Genomic DNA, 19553 nt, shown 5'->3' on the forward strand with positions numbered 1-19553 from the left:
TTGTTCAGTTTGTTCAAGGCGGCTTCCAGGTGTGACAGTGCATCACATTCATAATTCATAAAATTGAAAGCAAAACATTACAGGCAAAAACAGTTTGGGCTATTTTACTTCCAAAACATTCTAGTCTTCTTTCACACTAGTAGAAAAAAAAAAACATCCAAAATACACATTTAGATGTTTAAGTAAAAACACTTTGTCTATTTGCGTCTGTAGATTTCTCCTAAATTCATCAAAAGTTAGCATTAGATTATGCCTCATTTGCTTTTTTAAAGGGGATATACCATGCTCATTTTTACCTGTGTTTTGGGTCTCTACTCAGGCTGTCAATCGATTCAAATATTTAATCATGATTAATTGCATGATTGTCCATGATTAATCGCGATAATCGCAAATTAATTGAACATTTTTTATCTGTTGAACATGAACCTTAAAGATCCCATATTGTGAAAAAGTGAGATTTTCATGTCTTTTATATTATAAAGCAGGTTTAAGTGCTATAAAATACTGTTAAACTATCAAAACGCTCAATATACGGAGAAACACACACAGCCCGTATTCAGAAATTGTGCGTTTGAAACAAGCTGTTAGGATTTCTGTCCATTTGTGATGTTACAAATATACAATATTTAGACCATTACATGGTTGTAAACGTAAACATTCTAAATGTGTCCCAGTTTGTTTCCTGTTGCAGTGTATGTAAATAACATCAGCTGACAGGAAGTAAACATGGACCAAACTGTTGCCTAGCAACGCAATTCTGTTGAAATGCACTAAAACGGAGCGTTTCAGACAGAGTATGAATACAGGTATATTCAGGCAGACAGTATGAAGAAAATAATGTTTTTTTTTAACATTACTGCATGTAAACATGTTCTAGTAGAAACACAAAATACAAGTAAGAACCTGAAAATGAGCACGATATGGGACCTTTAAAGGGAGATTTGTCAAGTATTTAACACTCTTGTTAACATGGGAGTGGACAAATTTGCTTGCAAATGTATTTATATATTTATTATTGGAAATCAATTAACAACACAAAATATTGTCCAGGAACCCTCACAGGTACTGCATTTAGCATTAAAAAAATGCTATATATATATATATATATATTCACTTACAGTAAGGTAGTTATTGTGTCGAATTTAGAAGTTGTAATTTTATAATTTTACAAGTGTATCAAGGCAATTGAACAATTTGAACAATATGATTATGTGATAATGAAAGAGCTACTAAATTGACCTTGTAGTGATATTGTCTCTTGACTTCAGGGCTCCCACTTTACAAGAAGCCATCATGTCTACAGTTGTACTAATACATACTAAGTGTCAGTTTATTAAAACCTGGATGCTCTCCAATTTTCTCCCTGAAACGCTCAAGTGATCCACAAAGTAAAGTTTGAAGAGCTGCCAAGAGACAAATCAACACATTTGCTCCGATGGTTGCTGCTGTATTCTGTTGAGATGATGAAGCACAGTGAAGTTGTTGTGTTGTTTTAGACACTTTCTACACTCTGCTAGAGAGAAACGAAAGGTCACATTCAAATGTTTACATTATTTCTTCACGAGATGACAATGTAAATACAAGGCTAATGTCAATCTCAATACATATGCAATGAAATTTACAAGATTGATAACACAAAGAAATCATATAATCTACTTAGTCCGCCATGTTTCTACAGTAGCCCAGAACGGACAAATCAAACTCTGTTAACTTTTCCTGCTTGTGCCGGAGTCGATAATGTTACTCGATACGTTGCTCTCTCTCTCTCTCTTGCTTCACCACTCACTTCCCTCGTACACACACACACACTTTAATCACTGGCTCTGATCCAAATGGCTCTAGAGAGGGACATTTGCTTTTTCGCGTCGGCCACCGTAGCTCTCCAACACGCTTGGCACACGGGAGAGGATTCAGTTGATTGAAATCTGCAACCTCACTGCTAGATGTCGCCAGATGCTACACACTGGACCTTTAAAGTTTTAAGGTTTGAGTATTGGACTTTTACTTGTAGTGAAGTATTTCCTGAGCTTGTACAGTGTTGGATGACATAACAGTCATGTATAGATAAATATTCCAAAGTGAAGTTTGAGGTCAAAAACGTGGAAAGTTGCACATTTCAGCATTAAGTCTGGTCTCATAACCTGACATCTTTAAGTTCTTTTAATTAACATAACAGTGTATTCACATGTCACAGCTTTACTTTTTGACTTTGAAAGCTAGGCTTTGTAGTATACTTCAAATACATTTGTTGAAACTCTCATTACATTCTAACAACAATCAATAAATCAAATGCTCTGACAAAAAAAAAGGAAAAACTTCCGTATCCGTGGCTGTCGCAGGACCGTAATAAACCCTTCCAATCATTACATTCTGGCCGAATGTAATGCTTGGATGGGTTTATTACGGGTTAATTACGGGTTTATTACTCTTGCTGGTTTCTCAACATTACCAACCCTAGCTTTAGCCATTCATAAAACAACACGTTTTTTCATGTTCTGACATGTAAGCTGTTACCAACACGCTCATTTCACACTGTCCCGCTTCTGAAACAGGATTTTTGTCTGAATTCTACAAAAGCAAATAAAAACTTCTCAGAAATATGATGCAGCAACTGTTTAGACAATCTGGCGCAAGAAAAAAAAAACACACACACACACACACATCTTGGCCCGGTTTCTCCTGTGCAAGCTGAAACAAAACTTCCCTCCCTCGACAGATTTTGAACAAGCGACTGCAGCAGAAAGTTCAGTTATGCTGCTCCAAAAACCCAGAATTTTAATCGGGAACGTGTCCAATAATTGATGGGTGAACTTGTGTGTGTTTGAGTGTGAATGGAGATGTTCTCGATGGACTATAGGTGAGGTCGGTGTGAGAGGAAGTGAACAGGGCCTTCAGTCTCCTCTTGTCCCTGTAGTTTAGCTGCTCTTCTGCTGTCAGGGCAAATGTTTGTTTTATGATTTGCTGTTTGAACCTCATCCAAAATAGCCTTTAAGTTGTGCTGAGTGACACCACAGACAGAAATAAGACTACTCAGCTCAGCTTTGCATTGCAGCTTGACTCAGCTCTAACGATTAGTGACCACAGGACACGATCCATCCGGCAGACGTATGTGTGTGTATGTGTGTTTATCACCGCTCTGTCCACTCAAAGACGTCCTCCCTCCCCTGCTGAAAGGCCGTCTGACTCAGTTGTGTCTTCCTGTCCTCCTGCTTTGCTGCGTCCTAGTCTAACCTTGGACCTGCGTCTTCGCCTCTGCTGCTTGCTGCTGGCTTCCCATCAGCTATTCTTAGCTTTACTTGCGCCCTGGCTTCACAGCAGATCCGTCAATGTAAAATGCCACACTTCGCCCGGACGGCGTAAATAAAACGGGCCCTGCTGGTTGGGAGCATCTCTGGAGGAAATGACAAATCACTTTAGATCATAAACAACAGAGCAGCAGCGTCTCGTGGGAATAGTCTGGTGCTTTTCTCTGATGGAGCAGAATATTTTGCAGGCGCTCATCTCAATACGTCTCTCAGTGGTTAGTTTTTATTTCACTGCAGCGCTGCACTTAAAGTCGTAGTTAGACAGATGAATTCCCCTGTTTTTCTGTTTACTGCCGGGGGGGACGGGGTTGCATGGGGAGATTAGGTTAACATCCCAGGAGAACACATCACTAGCAAAGCACTGCTCTGTCAGCCGGAGAGAGGCGGACTGTTTGCTGCGTGGCTCCAGGGCCGGCTCCAGCCCTTTTGGTGCCTTAGACGGAATTCAAATTTCGAGCGAGGTGCGCCATGTCATTGTGGCTTTCACGTGGTGCGCGAAGGCTTCGCAAGTTGTTGCGGCATTTGGTCGTGCACTTCTGAATTTTTGTAACTACGCGCCCACTGCTCACGCTGCATCTTTTATTTCAACGTGGATGCCATCATGGGAAGACTGGCTGAGCAGGTTCGCCTCTGCCGACATCTCTACAACTGTTCATTGAGAGACCACAGGGACAGTCACATGTCATTAAATACTTGGAAAGAAATAGGCAACACCCTGGGGAAAGATGAGGCTTTCTGCTGCAGGCTGTGAAAGAATACGAGAGATCGCTTTGTAAAAGCTAAAAAAAAGGTCTCATGGAAAGAGTGGCGACCCGAGAGGAAGCACCGAGAGACGGAAAATCAATTTGACTTGGAGGAAAGCTACAGTGATAATTACGGTACACAAATGTAATATTTGGCGGTACATCTGTGTTTACTACTGTTGACAGGCAGCCTACTTTCCTTTCCAGGTAACACTCGTTGACTTCTTGCTTATCCACAGAATATTTTGGCATTTCGGAGCATGTTGCAATGAACAATGCGTTGGGCATAAACGCCTCTCTGCATGCTCATAGCGCGTTCGCATCTATGGAGGCCCATGCCACGGTTTCTTCCACAAGTATTAACAAAGCTGTAGGGTTCAAACCCCCCAGAACCCTGACCCTAGCCCCGTAAACCGCAACACACATCAGACGTCACAATTAAGATTTGTATTGTTATAAATAACTGTATTTATTATAATATAAATAAACAATTGGTCCCTGATATTGTTGGCTTAAAAGTGTTTAGTCAGTTTCACTACAACGAGAGTTACAGGGGGGAAAAGTCTATTTCTTTCTGTATTTATTGGTTCATTTGATACCTCAATGCAGAAAATGAGGACGGGCGGCCACCAGCATTTTTTTTCGCCCTAGGCGACCGCCTATAAGGCCTATGTGCCTTTAGGCCAGCCCGGCTTAACTCAAAGGCAACTGATGGCAGTTTCTGCAGGTGGAGAGGGGGCTACATCTTTATCCCCACTCTGTTTGTTTCTTTTTAAATCAGAAAACTACAGTCTATAAATATGTATGTGTTCAGAATAGATTTGCTCATGTTGAGTTTTGAATACATGATTATTTAAAGTACAATCAAATGAATACTTATATATATTTCTTTACAATTCTGGTTACATATTGGACTAATGAAGCAACATTTCATCCTCAACCTCCAGCTGCAGTTTGGCATGTGGACCATGTTACATGCCATGTTTAGCACTGGACTGATGACAGCGGCCCCCTCAGGCCCCTGTGTGTGTCTGTGTGTGTGTGTGTGTGTGTGTGTGTGTGTGTGTGTGTGTGTGTGTGTGTGTGTGTGTGTGTGTATGTGTAGAGGTTATGAAAGTGTGCGTGACTCTCTCTGACATGGCACAGTCATGGTTATGTATTAAAGGTTGCTATAGGCAGGACAGCAGGAACTGTAGTGGCATTAATGTTGCAGCATCGTCTTCTTATTATGAGTCAGCATTTCAAGAATTAAGGTCTAACAAAGAATATTAGGCAACGCTGTACTTTAAAGCTGAAGTAGGCAAGATTGGAGTAAATATGATTACAAAAAAAAGGGCTAGATTTTTTAAAGCCTGAAAACAGAGCCATGAGGAGGTGCAGAAGTCTAGTTTTCTCTCAGAACACTTGAATTACAATATGCTGAAAGGTTATTATGGAATTTTTTGCCCAGTGATGCCAAAAATATACCGAATACTGCCACTTTAAGTCCCCTTATTTAGCATTGAGGAGAAGTATACTGTGGAGTCATAGGAGTGCCATAAACAAATATTTTATGCATAAAAGAATAAGAAAATAAATGTGGAAATATAAAGACAAATAATAAAATATAAAAGAATGATTTTGAGAATTTTCATTTTTTTGTATTTGTTAAATTATTTCTGTATATGTTTATTTAAATTTAAATTTATATATTTAAAATATATATATATATATATATTTACTTATTTATATAGTGTAGAGGTCTGAAAATATGAGGTATGCTTTCAGAAAACAATTGAGTAAACAATTGAGAAAAACTGTAAAAAAAAAAAAATTGAGAGTAATCTAAATGTAAAAAATAAATAAACAATAAAACAAACAAATAAATGTGAAAATAAATATATTTTATATTTTGTTATTTGTCTTTATTATTTCACATGTATTTATTCTTTTATTTATTTCTCTTTATATTTCCACATTTATTTTTGTACTCTTTTACAGGTTTACTTTTTTATGGCCCTCCTATGACTCAATAGTATAAAAGCATTTAATACACGATTTATAATAAGCAGATATAAGAACATTTTTAAGTGTTTCATAATGTACTATTAAGTATTTATATATTAAAAGCTATATCATGAAATCTCAACATTGAATTTTTGCAACAAAAACACACAAAGACAGAAGCTGTATGATATGAGACACGTAAGTACTGTCTTCAGTAGGCTCAGTGTTGCACCACATTGTTTTCTCTGCCAGGCGATCATGTGATTGGTCGTGTTAATGCTTGTATCTGTCTGTCTGTCCACAGCTACACTAGCATTCTATAGGACCCATCAGCCTGATATTTTTGTGTGCTCATTTATGACTGTGTGCTCAAGGATCTCTTGTGGTTGCTGTGATTCACAATTTTTGAAAAAAATGATTTTATTGACTGTTAAACCGTCATTGATTCCTCATTCCTCTTAACCGGCCGGTATAGGGGCTGCAAGTGATCACCAACTGCTTCAGAAGCAAAAGGAATTTCTGGCCATTGGCAAGGCTAAAAACAAGCCTCACTAATCTGTTGCGGGCCACATTTTAGCGTTTGTCATGGCTCAAAAACTGACATCCATAGAATAATTTGGTCTCAGTTTGAATCTGCAGATTATTTCCATACCTAATATGTTATGATCCACTAAAGTTAGGTACGATACAAGATGCAGAAATCCCCTTTTTTGTTATCTTCGCTGCCATCTTGACTGTAAGGGAACCGGGAGGGACAACTGAGTGAGTTTCTTTGATAGGGAGGGGAGAGACACACCTGGAGGAGATCTGCACTTTTTCTAGTTCTGTATACAGAATACTTTGCTGACTTCTGGGACTGTGCAAAACTCAACGCTCTAGAACAAAATTGTACTTTAAACAATGGACTGTGGGCTGCGTGTACAGTACAGCAAAGAAAGAGAGAAACTTTGAATGTATATCAGTCTAATATTGCCCGGAGTGGCATCTCAAACCTTGGTTATCGCCCACATCAGCATGACCATGTCTCCTCCGCTGCCCGGAGGGAAGGCATGCACGCATGGAGCTGATGGTCGTACTCTCTTCCATCATCGGGCTGAACAGAACTTTCAGAACATTCAGAAGTGGACAATGTGGATATTTTCCAGGAGATAAAGAACTGTGAATTCTGGATGTCCTAAGAACCAGAAGAGGATACTCATGTAAGCCAATTTACAGCTAACTGCTTTAGCATTAAGATCTCCCTTTACTGGATTGAAGGGGCCTAGACCAAGTCAACCCAAAAGTACACACAGGAAATGGACAGTGACGTCCACATTCTTTTGTCCATATAGTGTATTTTCCCTGCATGAGATGCCTTTTTTTCTAATTCTTTTTTTTTTTTTTGCTTTCTCGAGGTGTATTCATGGTGCTCGAGCTTTGATTTGAAAATATGAAAAGCTATTAAAATTGTAGTGTTTGCAAATGTGAAGAAAGCGTGAGAGCCATTGTTAGTGTGGCATTTTGATTAATGTGCCTTCGCAGCAACCAAAAGAGATCTTCTTTTTTTTCTTCTTTTAAAGGAACATTGTGTAACATTTTGGGAGATCTATATATCAGACCGGCACATACGGGTACTTCGCAAAAAGTCAAGGCCGTTTCCCCTTTAGGGAGAAAGAAAACAGAAGATCCCATAGACTTCAATGCAATTTGACATGTGTTTGGATTATAATTTTGACAAGTTTGTAAGCATTCATCTCTTTTTACACAAACATTTCTTTTATACACATGTCTAATAATTATTTTGCGACCTTGCCTGAACCTGAGCATTCATGATACGCCACCATGTCCTTTCAGTCTTCCCATGTCTAACACAGTGGCCGGATATTGCTTATCCAGACATCTCTACATATTTGATTGAATCCCGTTAGACTAAGTGTTGTCTGTAAATAACCAACGGTTTGATCTATAAACTGAGATTTAGTTGGAGACGACAGTCTGATGCTGCTATAACGTTAATGTATGACTGTATTACTGCAGCAGCCTCACACTCAAGCTAACGTTAGCTAGCCATACTAGTCACTGTCACCAGCATCATTTAGCCATTTACCACACTGACAGTGAATATTCACGTATTGTACAGTGCATCCGGAAAGTATTCACAGCGCTTCACTTTTTCCACATTTTGTTATGTTACAGCTAACATTAGCTGTCTCTGTCACCAGCATCATTTAGCCATTTACCACACTGACAGTGAATATTCACGTATCATATAAGCCTCAGATCTCAGTGTGAAAGCCTCGGTTAACCCGCTACACAACAGCTTTTCATCATTTTCTGTCCTGTGACGGCGAGTTTCTTTCCCCCCAAAGTGAGCGCAGCCTCGGTGATGACGCCATGCTGGTCTGGTCTATAGCTTTGAGCCATAAAGCCATGCTGGTCTGGTCTATAGCTTGGAGTCTTAACGCCCCTCTAGTTTATCTTTTTTAGGAACAAATCAGAGATCAGCGTTTTTGGACTTATTGTTGGTGCAACCAGCTACACAACAACTCTTCAGCATAGCATTGTTACTATTAGCGGTTGGTTTAAAGTAGAAGTTTGGACATGTGTTTCAACTTCTTCTGGTTACTCTGTTACCGTCTATGAGGGACACAGGATTTTTTCATCCCAAAAGGGGGCGTGGTCTTAGGCCTACTCTAGATGACGTATTGCTGATCTGATGTATTGGCAGAAATGTAATATAATATTAATAAATATATTTTCTTTAGTGTATAATCGCCTGAAAATAAGAATCGTTGTATTTTCGTTAGCTTAGAATGAGCGGTTTATATCTACATACAGAGCGATTCCTCCTCACGGAGTCGGTCACCATGTTTGTACAGTAGCCCAGAACGGACAGGGCCATTCACGTTTTCACGTCTTTGCGTCGGCCACCGTAGTTCTCCTGCACACTTGGCAGAAGGGAGAAGCTTCGGTCGGTTGCAATCTGCAACCTCACCACTAGATGCCTTCAAATCATACGCACTGCACTTTTAATGCTGTGTCTTAGAGAACTGTGTGGTCTGTCTTGCAAAAATTGTGATTTAGAATAGAAAATTGACTTTGAAACAAAAAAAGCTTCTTGGAGTTTTGCAGACTTAGTTAAGAGAGTTTCAGATTTCACTCATTTTGTTTTCCAAACACCCTTAAACAAGTCAAAACCGAGTATACAGTATGTCTGGACCGTGTATGGTCAGTCTGTGAATTTGTGGCTAAATTGTTACACAAATAGTCAGTGGTCATGTCTATAATGTTAAATCCAGCGGTACATGTCCACCAGGTCCGGCGAGGACACTAGGGGACGCGCTGCCACACTCAACTGGCCGTTCAAGTGGTGACGTACCCGATCGTGGAATGCACTTGATTGGTCCCTGATTTTTCTATTCCGTCTAAACAATCCACCAAAATCTACTTCTGAAAATATCTAATGCCGCTGTTGAATCTGTAGAACTATCGCCTAGTTTGACAGCTCGGTCCAAGTTTCGTGAGCCGGACACGTCGCGCTGGACAGGCTCATTTGCATAAAGGACTGTTCCCTCCTTTTCATTTTGAAAGAGCAACGCCAACAAGGAAACTCCAACCCTCGGCCGACCAATCGTGTAACTTCATCACTCAGTCAGTCAGTCTCTCAGTGACAGACTTTTGCTTTTGTCCAGCCAAAAAGTGGTTATAGTTTAAGAGGTTTCTGAACGCTCCCAGCTTGCCTGTCTGTGCTGGACCCTCTGCAGACTCTACGTCTATATATGCTGTGTTGTGCAGCTGTGAAATCTGTTGCTTTAAACTTGTCTTCCTTTCCTCTTTCTCTGTCAGAAATGTTAAAGCAACCATGAAGCGTGCGGCCTTCACGCTCTTCTCTCTCGGAAAAAAAGGTCCTGACCGCTAAATGTACAGCGAGCAGAGCATACAGTATGTGTGGAGTATAGCCACAAGCATTGTGGTGGTTGATCTTAGTAAACAGAGGAAATGACCTTGAATGGAGCAGCATTGAAGCACTTTGTAATCATAACCTGTGGCTACCTATAGCCTACATATGCTCCAGTTCTCTGCAGAGCTGGAGGATTTCTATAAGGGGCTCAGGAAGTGGAATATGCCTATTGCTACAGATTGTGGCTGTCGTTTAAAAACCTTGTGACGCCAATTTTTTCCTCATTTTAATCTTTTAAATTCAGTTGAGGGATGAAATTCTCCTGTTGGTCAGAAAATGATAGTCCTTGATGTGTATACAGTATGCTACCTCTCTGTTAAACCCATGATGATGGTGATGGTGTTGGTGAAGCTGATGTGTTTGTTAGTTCCTGAAAAGCTGCCAGTTTGGAGATAGGAGCTTTCCACTCAGCGCTGACAGTATAGGATTTGACATGGTTTTGATTGAATATCAAAGTAGAGTTTTCTTCCGGCTGCACGGTGCTCCTCTGAAAATGGGCCAGTCAGGAAAGCAAACCGCTCATTTCAAAGGAGGAGAATCCCTTTTTCTGGACTTAGATCAGTTTCTTTGTCGCAATAATATTGTTTGTTTACTGTTTCGATAATGATGTTGAATATGTTCCCAGAAGGAAGGCTGCTCCGGTGATTAATGAGACTGTTTCTTCGACTAGACAATCCCATTTTGCTGAAGGGCTACTAAGCACAAAGCTACCACTGAGGACTCTGAGATCATGCAATCTGTATTGGAAATTGGGGGTGGGGGTGGGGGGTTACAAACTGGTGGTAGAGTGATTCTTGTATTATACAACCACTATATTTAAAGGAATAGTTCAATATTTGGGGAAATACATCTATTCACTTTCTCGCTTAGAGTTAGATGAGAAGATTGATACCACTCATGTATCTGTTTGTTCATTAGAAGCTGGAGCCAGCAGCCAGTTAGCTTAGCTTAGTTTAGCAGAAAGACTGGAAACAAAGGAAGCTAGCTAGCCCGAAAAATGTGAAAAATCTTTCTGTCTAGTGTTTTTCCTGCTCCAGAGGAGCACTCGTTTTAGTTCATGATTCATCAGGTATAGATGCCTCCAATGGACCTTTGGCCTTCTGGAGAAGAGCTGCAGGGCATCTGGACCAAAATACATTTATTAACTATCTATTGACATTTCCAATGTAGACATGATGATTTACTGTGAAAGCCCCTTTTGTACTTATTAGCCACTTCAGCTGCAGTTTACCACTCTGGTCCTTCCTGTAAAATCTCAATAATTATTGGATGGATTGTCATATTCAGTACAGACATACATTATCCCCAGAGGATGAATCATAATGACCTTGGTGATCCGTGGACAACACTTTGGTTTATGATCAAATACCTGCAAACTAATGACATTCCCATCAGCCTCAGCTGTCCTTTGTGTTTAGCGCTAGTTAGCAAATGTTAGCATGCTACCACGCTAAACTAAGATGGTGAACATGGTGAATATTGTACCTGCTAAACACCAGAATGTTAGTATTGTCATTGTAAGCATGTTAGCATGCTAACTTTAACATTTGGCTCAAAGCACTGGGGGCCTATTCAGCCTCACAGAGCTGCTAGCATGGCTGTAGACTCGCAGTCTTATAGGCTTATTGCAGATTAATTTTTTCTGGTGGTTTACTAGAAAGTGAGAAACTCAATGATGGTGTTATTGAAGGTCTTATTGACAACATTTTTATGTAGACAAATATTAAAAAATAATAATAACACATCCACAGAGCCTTTGCTAAGGGGCCAAATAACAGTATGGCTTTTTGTAGAAAAATAATTATGATTGTGAATTAATCATTAAAAAAATTCTGACAGGTCCAAAATCAATGTTTTGTTTATCTCTGTGGAAGATATCTGACATTTGGTTCCTACTTCTAACAAGGCTTGTGAGCCAATAGTACGACGTTGGTATCACGGGGTATCTCTGTGTCGTCAGTTAGTGTGGAAGAAACGGATAAATGGCTGAGATTGATGTCTGCCAATGACTTGTTGTGAAGTAAATGCAATGGAACGAGAGAGGGAGAATGCGACATCTAGTGGCTGAATTTGATCAATGTTATCAATAGCAACTTTAACATGAGTAATATGCAGAATTTATGGTTAATTACCCTTATAACGTATTTGCTTCTAAAGCTTGGGTTGGTAAACTTAAAGAGGACATATCATGCTCATTTTCAGGTTCATGTTATGCTTTAATGTTCAATAAACACATTATTTTTCTCATACTGTCTATTTGAATATACCTGCATTCATGCTCTGTCTGAAATGTTCCATTTTAGTGCATTTCAACGGAATGGCAACGGAATTGCATTGCTAGGAAGCAGTTTGGGTCCATGTTTACTTCCTGTCAGTTGATCACATTCACATACACTGCAACAGGAAATAAACTGGGACACATTTAGAATGTTTACGTTTAAAACTGTGAAATTGTCTAGATATTGTATATTTGTGACATCACAAATGGACAGAAATCCTAACGGCTTGTTTCAAACGCATAGTTTCTGAATACGGGCTGTGTGTATTTCTCCGTATATTGAGCGTTTTGACAATTTAACAGTATTTATATATCACTTAAACCTGCTTTATAATATAAAAGACATGAAAATCTCACGTTTTACAATATGGGACCTTTATGAAACTAGCAAGAGTATGGTAGATTTTAAAAATGATCCAACATATAAAGCCAGCTCAGTGTTGCTAACTCTTTTCCAATTAAAGTAGCTAGCAGCACTATTTCCAAAAGTCGCTAAATCTAGAGGGAAAGTCGGCAAGTTGGCAACGCTGACCCAAAATTATCATTATGAATGTGAACAACAAACATGGCTATTGTTAGTACTCACAGCTGTCAAGCGAGCAGCTTGTGGAAGACTACGGTGACGCGCAATGAGTGTACAGGTATAGTGCACACAGGTAGCCTGGCAGTAGCCTGTTCAATTTCATTCAGGTCGAAAATTGCTACAGATAAAAACAAATGTTCTCTCTTTGTTTGTCAGAGCATTTGTTTATTGATTGCTGTCGGGATGTCATGAAAATTTCAACAAATATAGCAAAAAAATGTTTTGAAGAAAACATTACCAACCCTAGCTTTAACAAGAGTCTTAGAAAGTGAGAAAATCCCAACTTCACCATTAAATGACTTCCGGCAAGATATATTTCTCACAACCTGGCAACCCAGAAGTTCCTCTTATTAATGTCTTCTATAGCTGATCTGTAAAGTATTTATTATCCACCCTTCCTTACTGCTCATAATAACCCATGTCTATAGAGTGGAGGTGGTACAGTGATGTGAAATCTCTCTGCTCGTTTGCCCACAGTGCAGAGGCAGACTGTCATCTGATTAGTGTGCATGTGCCGGTGAACAGTGGAGTTGGCTCGGTAATGAGCATCATGAGGCGGGCTGCCGGAGCCCGGTCCGTGGGAGGGGTCTGCCGGAGCTCTCCCTCTAATTGACCAGCGAGCAGCAGCAGAAGCCGGGGAGGAGAGAGGCAGCAGCAGACACAGACCGCCGGAGAGGTATACTCAGCAAACCGCATTGTGTTGCTTAATAACCGATTATTGAAAGACATTAGGTGGAATGAGATTCATTAGCGTGTCGCATGGTTACTGAGTGTTTGGGAGCAGCGAGTTGAGAGCTTCGCGGAAGACAGAAAAAAAGGCAGAAGAGAAAGTGAAGCAGTGGGAATGCCATTATGACACATAATGTCATGGGAATTCATTTAAGACTTGCTTTAGATCTACTTTAAAATGCTTGCGGTGCAACCAGGAGAAAGAGGCGTATTTGTGCAAATACTTCAGGCACAAATAGAAAGTGGCTTGCAGCGACAAAGCGTGCAACATTAAAGTCATCTCAGGGAGTTGAAGCATCTTTTTTTGGTCTCTTTTTTTTGTGTTGCATGTCTTACTGACAGAAGCAGGCGGACGCATGGGCTGGACTAAACGGGAAACAAAGCCGAGATCAGCTCAAATGGCTGATCTGGAACTGTTTTACTTTGACCACAACGACCCGAGAGACACCGACCCGGTTGGAAAGAAGCAAAGTGCCGACAAGACCAGCGGAGGAGAGACTTCAGCACCATGGACAGAGACCCGGACAGCTGCTGTGCACCCGGAGGAGGAGACAGAGACATCTTTCACCTGCAAACACCGAGGTGATGATGATGATGATGTCCAGCTCATAGGGTCAAATCCACAAACGTGCAGACTGAGTCAGAGCTCCTCCAGTGAACTGTACGAGGAGGAGGAGGAGGTGGAGGAAGAGGTGGAGGAGGAGGAGGAGGACATCCAGGAACTTTACTTGCTGTCCGACGACGACCTTTCCTCCGAGGGCTCTGGGAAGTCAGTGGATTACGGCTTCATCATCGCAGTGACGTGCCTGGTGACTGGCATCTCTCTGGTCGCCATCTCCTACACGGTCCCCCGGGACGTCCGGGTGGACCCGGACAGCGTGTCCGCCCGGGAGATGGAGCGGCTGGAGCGGGACAAAGCCCGGGTGGGGGCTCATCTGGACCGGTGCGTCATAGCGGGACTGTGCCTGCTCACCCTGGGGGGCGTGTTGCTGTCCACGCTGCTCATGGTCTCCATGTGGAAAGGAGAGATGATGAGGAGGAAAGCCTTCGCTTATTCCAAACACGCAGCCAAGTTGTACGGCTCGATCAATCTGAGAGCAGGATCTAGCCCGACTAGGGGATCCTGCTCACATTTGTCAGCGGCTGATGAGGATTTAGAAGTGCTCAGCTGAATTTATGGACAGGACAAGTGGAAAAGACTCCGAACAGTGTTTAAGAAATCCTGCTAGTTGCTGCCCTTTAATCAGGGGCTTAATGCCTTTTGGTTCATATGGACATTTTTTAAAGGATATGTTCAAATTTTTTCAAGTCTGTCTTAACACAATACTCACATGCCCAAATGTACACTGACAGAGTTTTTGTTTGCTGTAATTGTTCCTTCTGTCCATACTGGCCCTGAACAGATCGAGTCCTTGTCAAATTCCAATGTAAGTGAACGGGGACAAAATCCACACTCCTCTTTTTGAGTAAAAAAATGCATTTTAAAGTTCAGCTGAGGCTCATGTGAGGGTTTAGAAGTTGGATAATCAGACCAAAAACAGACCTGTAATGAAACAACACAAGGGTCTTCGTTGTTTTGTTGCTTCAGGTACCAATGAGACAATGAAATGCAATCCATGAGTTTGAAGGTTTATCTGATGCCTAAAACCAGCCCTGTCACCTAAAAATTCCATTCCCATACAAGGAAACTGCATTATGAATTACATTTTGAGGGAAAGGTATTTTGTCGTGGATTACGTTTGTTGTTGACATCCCAAATACGTGTCCAATGAGAGTCTGAGTAGGAAGGAGGTCGCGATGGTGGATTGGCCAAATGAACACAGGACTTTCACCCAGGAGACTGCTGTTAGTGTTCCGTTTGAAACCAGAAGAAAAAGTTCACTTATTTTGATTTATATGCACAGATTAATAACATAAAAAATTTAATCATTTTAAGCCAAACCATCATTTTTTATACTAAACCTAACAAAGTAGTTTTGTTGCGATTTTTGGTTTTGTCTTAATTTACAACGTTAACTGCGTGTTTAAAACGGTTTAAAACTGTTCAAAACTGTGACCGTAATCCGGAAGAAAATGTGTTTCCCTTGAAACGTAATTGAGAATGCAGTTTAGCTGTATGGGAACGTATATCTGAAGGAGACAATTTTACAATACTTAGACAGGATTAAACAACTCTGGACAGTTATGACAGCGGTAATTCTTTTTATCTTTTGTCATGAGGATCACAAGGTTATAGTAGAAAAACAAGAGTTCACGTTTTTTTCATGCAGGGCTAAAATCGGAGAAGACTGTAATTTTGGAAGATACCAACTTGATTCGACTAACTCAGACTAGGAAAGCACACGATTCGACCGTTATCAGCTCATTAAATGTGCATTATCTGTTGTTATTCATAGATGTGGGTCAGTAGGGGCCTGCTACACCTATTACATTGTAAAAGTGAACTTAAAAGCAACATGTTCTAACAAGTTGTAAAACTGAATTAAACATTACATTTTGAACACAAACAAAATAGCTTATTTAGGTTTAGGCAACAAAACCACAAATTCCTGTCTACACGTATACAAATATAAAAAAATATATATATATTTTCCCCTCCGTTTGAAAAAAAAATCTGTCCACACCACCTTCGTTTTACAAAATATCTCCGTCCACACTCAAATGCAAAAACGTCTCCAGACACTCACCATAACATTTACATGTCATCACAACTGAGATCACAGGTTAAGGGTCAAGGAATTTTGTTACTGCACCCTTCTCTCTCCCTTTCCTTCAGCTTCATTACAGTCAGTTTGATAACAGTTATTGCTGGTGGGGGGGGGGGGGGATTCCTAGTCGAACAGCATAAATGTCAGCAATCTGCTGTCATCAACTGTCTCTTTACATGCATAAATGACGAAAGGGAGGTCATTCAGGTTTATGTCCATAGCCCTTCTGAGTGCTCCAAACCTCGCCTTCAATCACCCACAAGCACATTCAATCACCATTTGGCCTCAACATGTTTGTGACAACATGTGTTCCCTGCTTTGGCCTCCTGTTACTGGAACATTTTCAAATGTAAAAAGTAGTAATTAGTCCGAGCAGTGCTAACAAAACGTAAAAAAGAGCCACTCAAAGAGCCGAACTGTGACTGAATGTTATGTTAATTGACATCTGTGAGACCAATCAGGTGATGACGGACAAGGATCATACCATCAAGCAGGGAGGGGCGGGGGTGTGCGGCGCGCTGACGGTCTAGAGGTACATAGCAGGAGGGAGATGAGGAGAGAAAGAGAGAGGAGTGCGATGCGGTGCGGTGCGTTGCTCGAATAGCAGACAAGATGAGTGAGAGTCGGAAACGAAGCAGCATGTAAAATTATGGTATTCTAGAAATTATAAGCTTTAGTATAACTATATTGAATAATGTAAGTGATATATGTGCACACATACTAATCATAGGTCAAAACAGCGCTAAATTTGGCTGAATTATAAAAGGCAGAAGTGGTATGGTAACCGAAAGAGCCGGCTCTTCTTGGTGAGCTGAGCCAAATGATCTGGCTCACTAAAAAGAGCCGGAATTCCCATCACTACGGTTTTACACGTCCACACAGTTACAAAGTAACTGGAGTTTTTAAAAATATCCGTTTTTGTGACCCGAAACTCAGTTTGCGTCTGGACGAGAGGCCAAAACGTAGTTTTTTAAAATATCTGTATACTTGTAGACAGGGCCTAAGTTAAGGGAAAAAGATTGTGTTTTGGCTTAAAATAACAACGTTTGAAAGTGAAAGTGAAAGTGAAGTGAAGTAAAAGTGAAACTTAAGGTTGTGAACACAAAGACAAATACCACATTGTTGGTTTCACATGGAATGCAAACCCCTGACAGTACTGTGTTATGTGTCCAATCCATCACCCTGACCTCCACCCAATGACTGCTGCTAGTGGTCACTGTTGTCTACTTTTATTCCGTCTTTCGGTGATGTGAATCGATGATAAAAATCTACTACTGGGGTGTAGCAGCCCCCTACTGACCCAGATCTATGAGGCTTATAACCATTGATAACGCCCATTTAGTGGCCTGATAACAGTCTAAACCAGCTGATGAAAGCCTCACATTAACTTCAGATAAACTTTGAAATGCATTATTATCACAGAAAGAAGTCTGTGAATTTTGTCCTCTGTCACTAATATTGGAATAGAATACATACATTAACCTCAGAGTAGGCTAAAGCATACACGAGGATGAGCTGTACAGAAGTTCCTTTTTAAAGGTAAAACATGACGTGTGCTCTACTGAAATATATATTTTGTTTATGTGGTCGGATGGTGGTTTGCCTTATGATGATCTCTGACCCACCGTTTTGTTTACCGCTGCATCCCTGCTCCTAATGATGCTGCTATTTCGGTGTCTCCGTGTCTACATGCCGGAGCAGACCCGTGTGTTTGAAGGCCTGTGTGTGTGTAGCTGCGAGGGAAATCAAACCTGAACTGGTGTCATCGCCGCTGCCTTCGTTTCCCACCTTGTCAGAAACAGAAAGCACGTCGCTGAATCCCAACTAACAGAGCGGTTGCAGATGTGGTTTACAAAGAACAACAACAACAGTCGCATGAATCCGTGTTGAACTCCAAAGAAAATTCTGTTTAATGTGACTGTGACATGCTGAAGATGTGTTTGCTTGCTGAAATGCAAATAGTAATACCACAGGAGGTGTAATTAGATTTTGTGGTTGAGTACCGATGTCGGGGAAGCTCAGCTTACGCCAAATACACGTGGGGGTTGTGACTGCAGATGTTCAAAAGCATACAGAGAGAGACAGAGTAGAGAATCAACGAACCCCTGGGGGAAAGCTCTCCTGGTAATTGGTGTTATACTTAATTGCTCGTGGGAGGCCTGTGAATCAGTGGGAGGAAAAAAAAATCCCAGAGCGTTGTAACAACTGCCGCAATCAAGCTCGCTCAACTCGCTTATCAAAAACCCAAACGGTTCCAGCTGCAATACTGGAACATTGGAACATTGCATTCAAGGGGTAGGAAGTAATGGATTGCCTGCTCTGACAGAAGATGCTGTGAATGAACAATTGTATCCTCCCCCTGCTTACGGTGCACAGAAAGCTGTGCTGTGCAGCTTCTGTAATTGGAAGTGCTTACGGCCAGCGGGATCACATTATCCTCCACACGACCTTCGCTCACTCTCGCCTCGTTAATGTAATTAAATAGGTGGAATCGGCTGACCTCTTAATGAAATATTAAGTTGATTTCCAAGCCATCCTCGTTTGTGGAATAACAGTTTGCACAACAGGTGTTTTCCTGCTGTTATTTGGTGTCAAGAATCACCCACTTCTCTACAACCTCACTCATCTGCTTCATTCGGTGATTCCTTACATTTACCAGATTGACTCGTTCGACAGTCGTCAGAGAGAACGGCTGCGAGCGAAGTATGTGGGATTGGGGAGCATTGTACAGCAATGTAAAAGCAAAGAGAGTGACTAACATGAAAGTCAGCCTTCGAACTCAAAACACAACCTTTAATGCACTCTGGTCTATTGAGGCTACTGTCCGTTGCGATACCAGTCCTCCCACCTCTTGTTCGGAACAGTAGATTTCTCCCAGTTGATGTTAATACAAAGTGATTCAGTCTAGGGAGGAAATGTTACAAGACTGACAACACAACACTTGACATTTACTGCGGAGGAGTTAGATAATTGGAGATTTGTCTGTTAACCATGATGGAAATGTCTGATTTTTGATTTGTGGAAATTAGAACCAAGACAACGGCCCTGGAAATAAAATAATGGATTTTTAACATGAAGTAGTTTTAAGGTCTATTTTCTCAATTAAAGCAACTGAAAACTTGGCAAAATAATCTCAACGCCGTTTCAACGCATCGTGAAATAGTCACAAAATTGAATCTACTTGATTCGTGTACATTGACACGATTTTCCCTTTTTTTTCGTGACGCTCAGCACGACTTTCAACAACGTATTTTTCGTGCCTTTTCCTATGGATGTCCAAC

General features: G+C 40.9%; 1 protein-coding gene across 2 annotated transcripts; it reads left to right on the top strand.

Annotated features, from left to right (window-relative positions):
- The first annotated feature begins 13326 nt into the window (after positions 1-13326).
- On the top strand, positions 13327-15001 carry LOC141754514 (transmembrane protein 74-like). 2 transcript variants are annotated; one of them, XM_074613618.1, is made up of 2 exons: positions 13327-13511; positions 13910-15001. In XM_074613618.1, the coding sequence occupies exon 2, from the start codon at positions 13921-13923 to the stop codon at positions 14734-14736; it is 816 nt and encodes a 271-aa protein (XP_074469719.1). In that variant the 5' UTR covers positions 13327-13511; positions 13910-13920; the 3' UTR covers positions 14737-15001. The 2 variants fall into 2 exon arrangements, with proteins under 2 accessions (XP_074469719.1, XP_074469718.1); XM_074613617.1 differs by having other exon boundaries at positions 13327-15001.
- Positions 15002-19553: the final 4552 nt, after the last annotated feature.

Source organism: Sebastes fasciatus, chromosome 17, assembly GCF_043250625.1.
Source record: "Sebastes fasciatus isolate fSebFas1 chromosome 17, fSebFas1.pri, whole genome shotgun sequence".
In the NCBI taxonomy this organism is placed as follows: Eukaryota; Metazoa; Chordata; class Actinopteri; order Perciformes; family Sebastidae; genus Sebastes; species Sebastes fasciatus.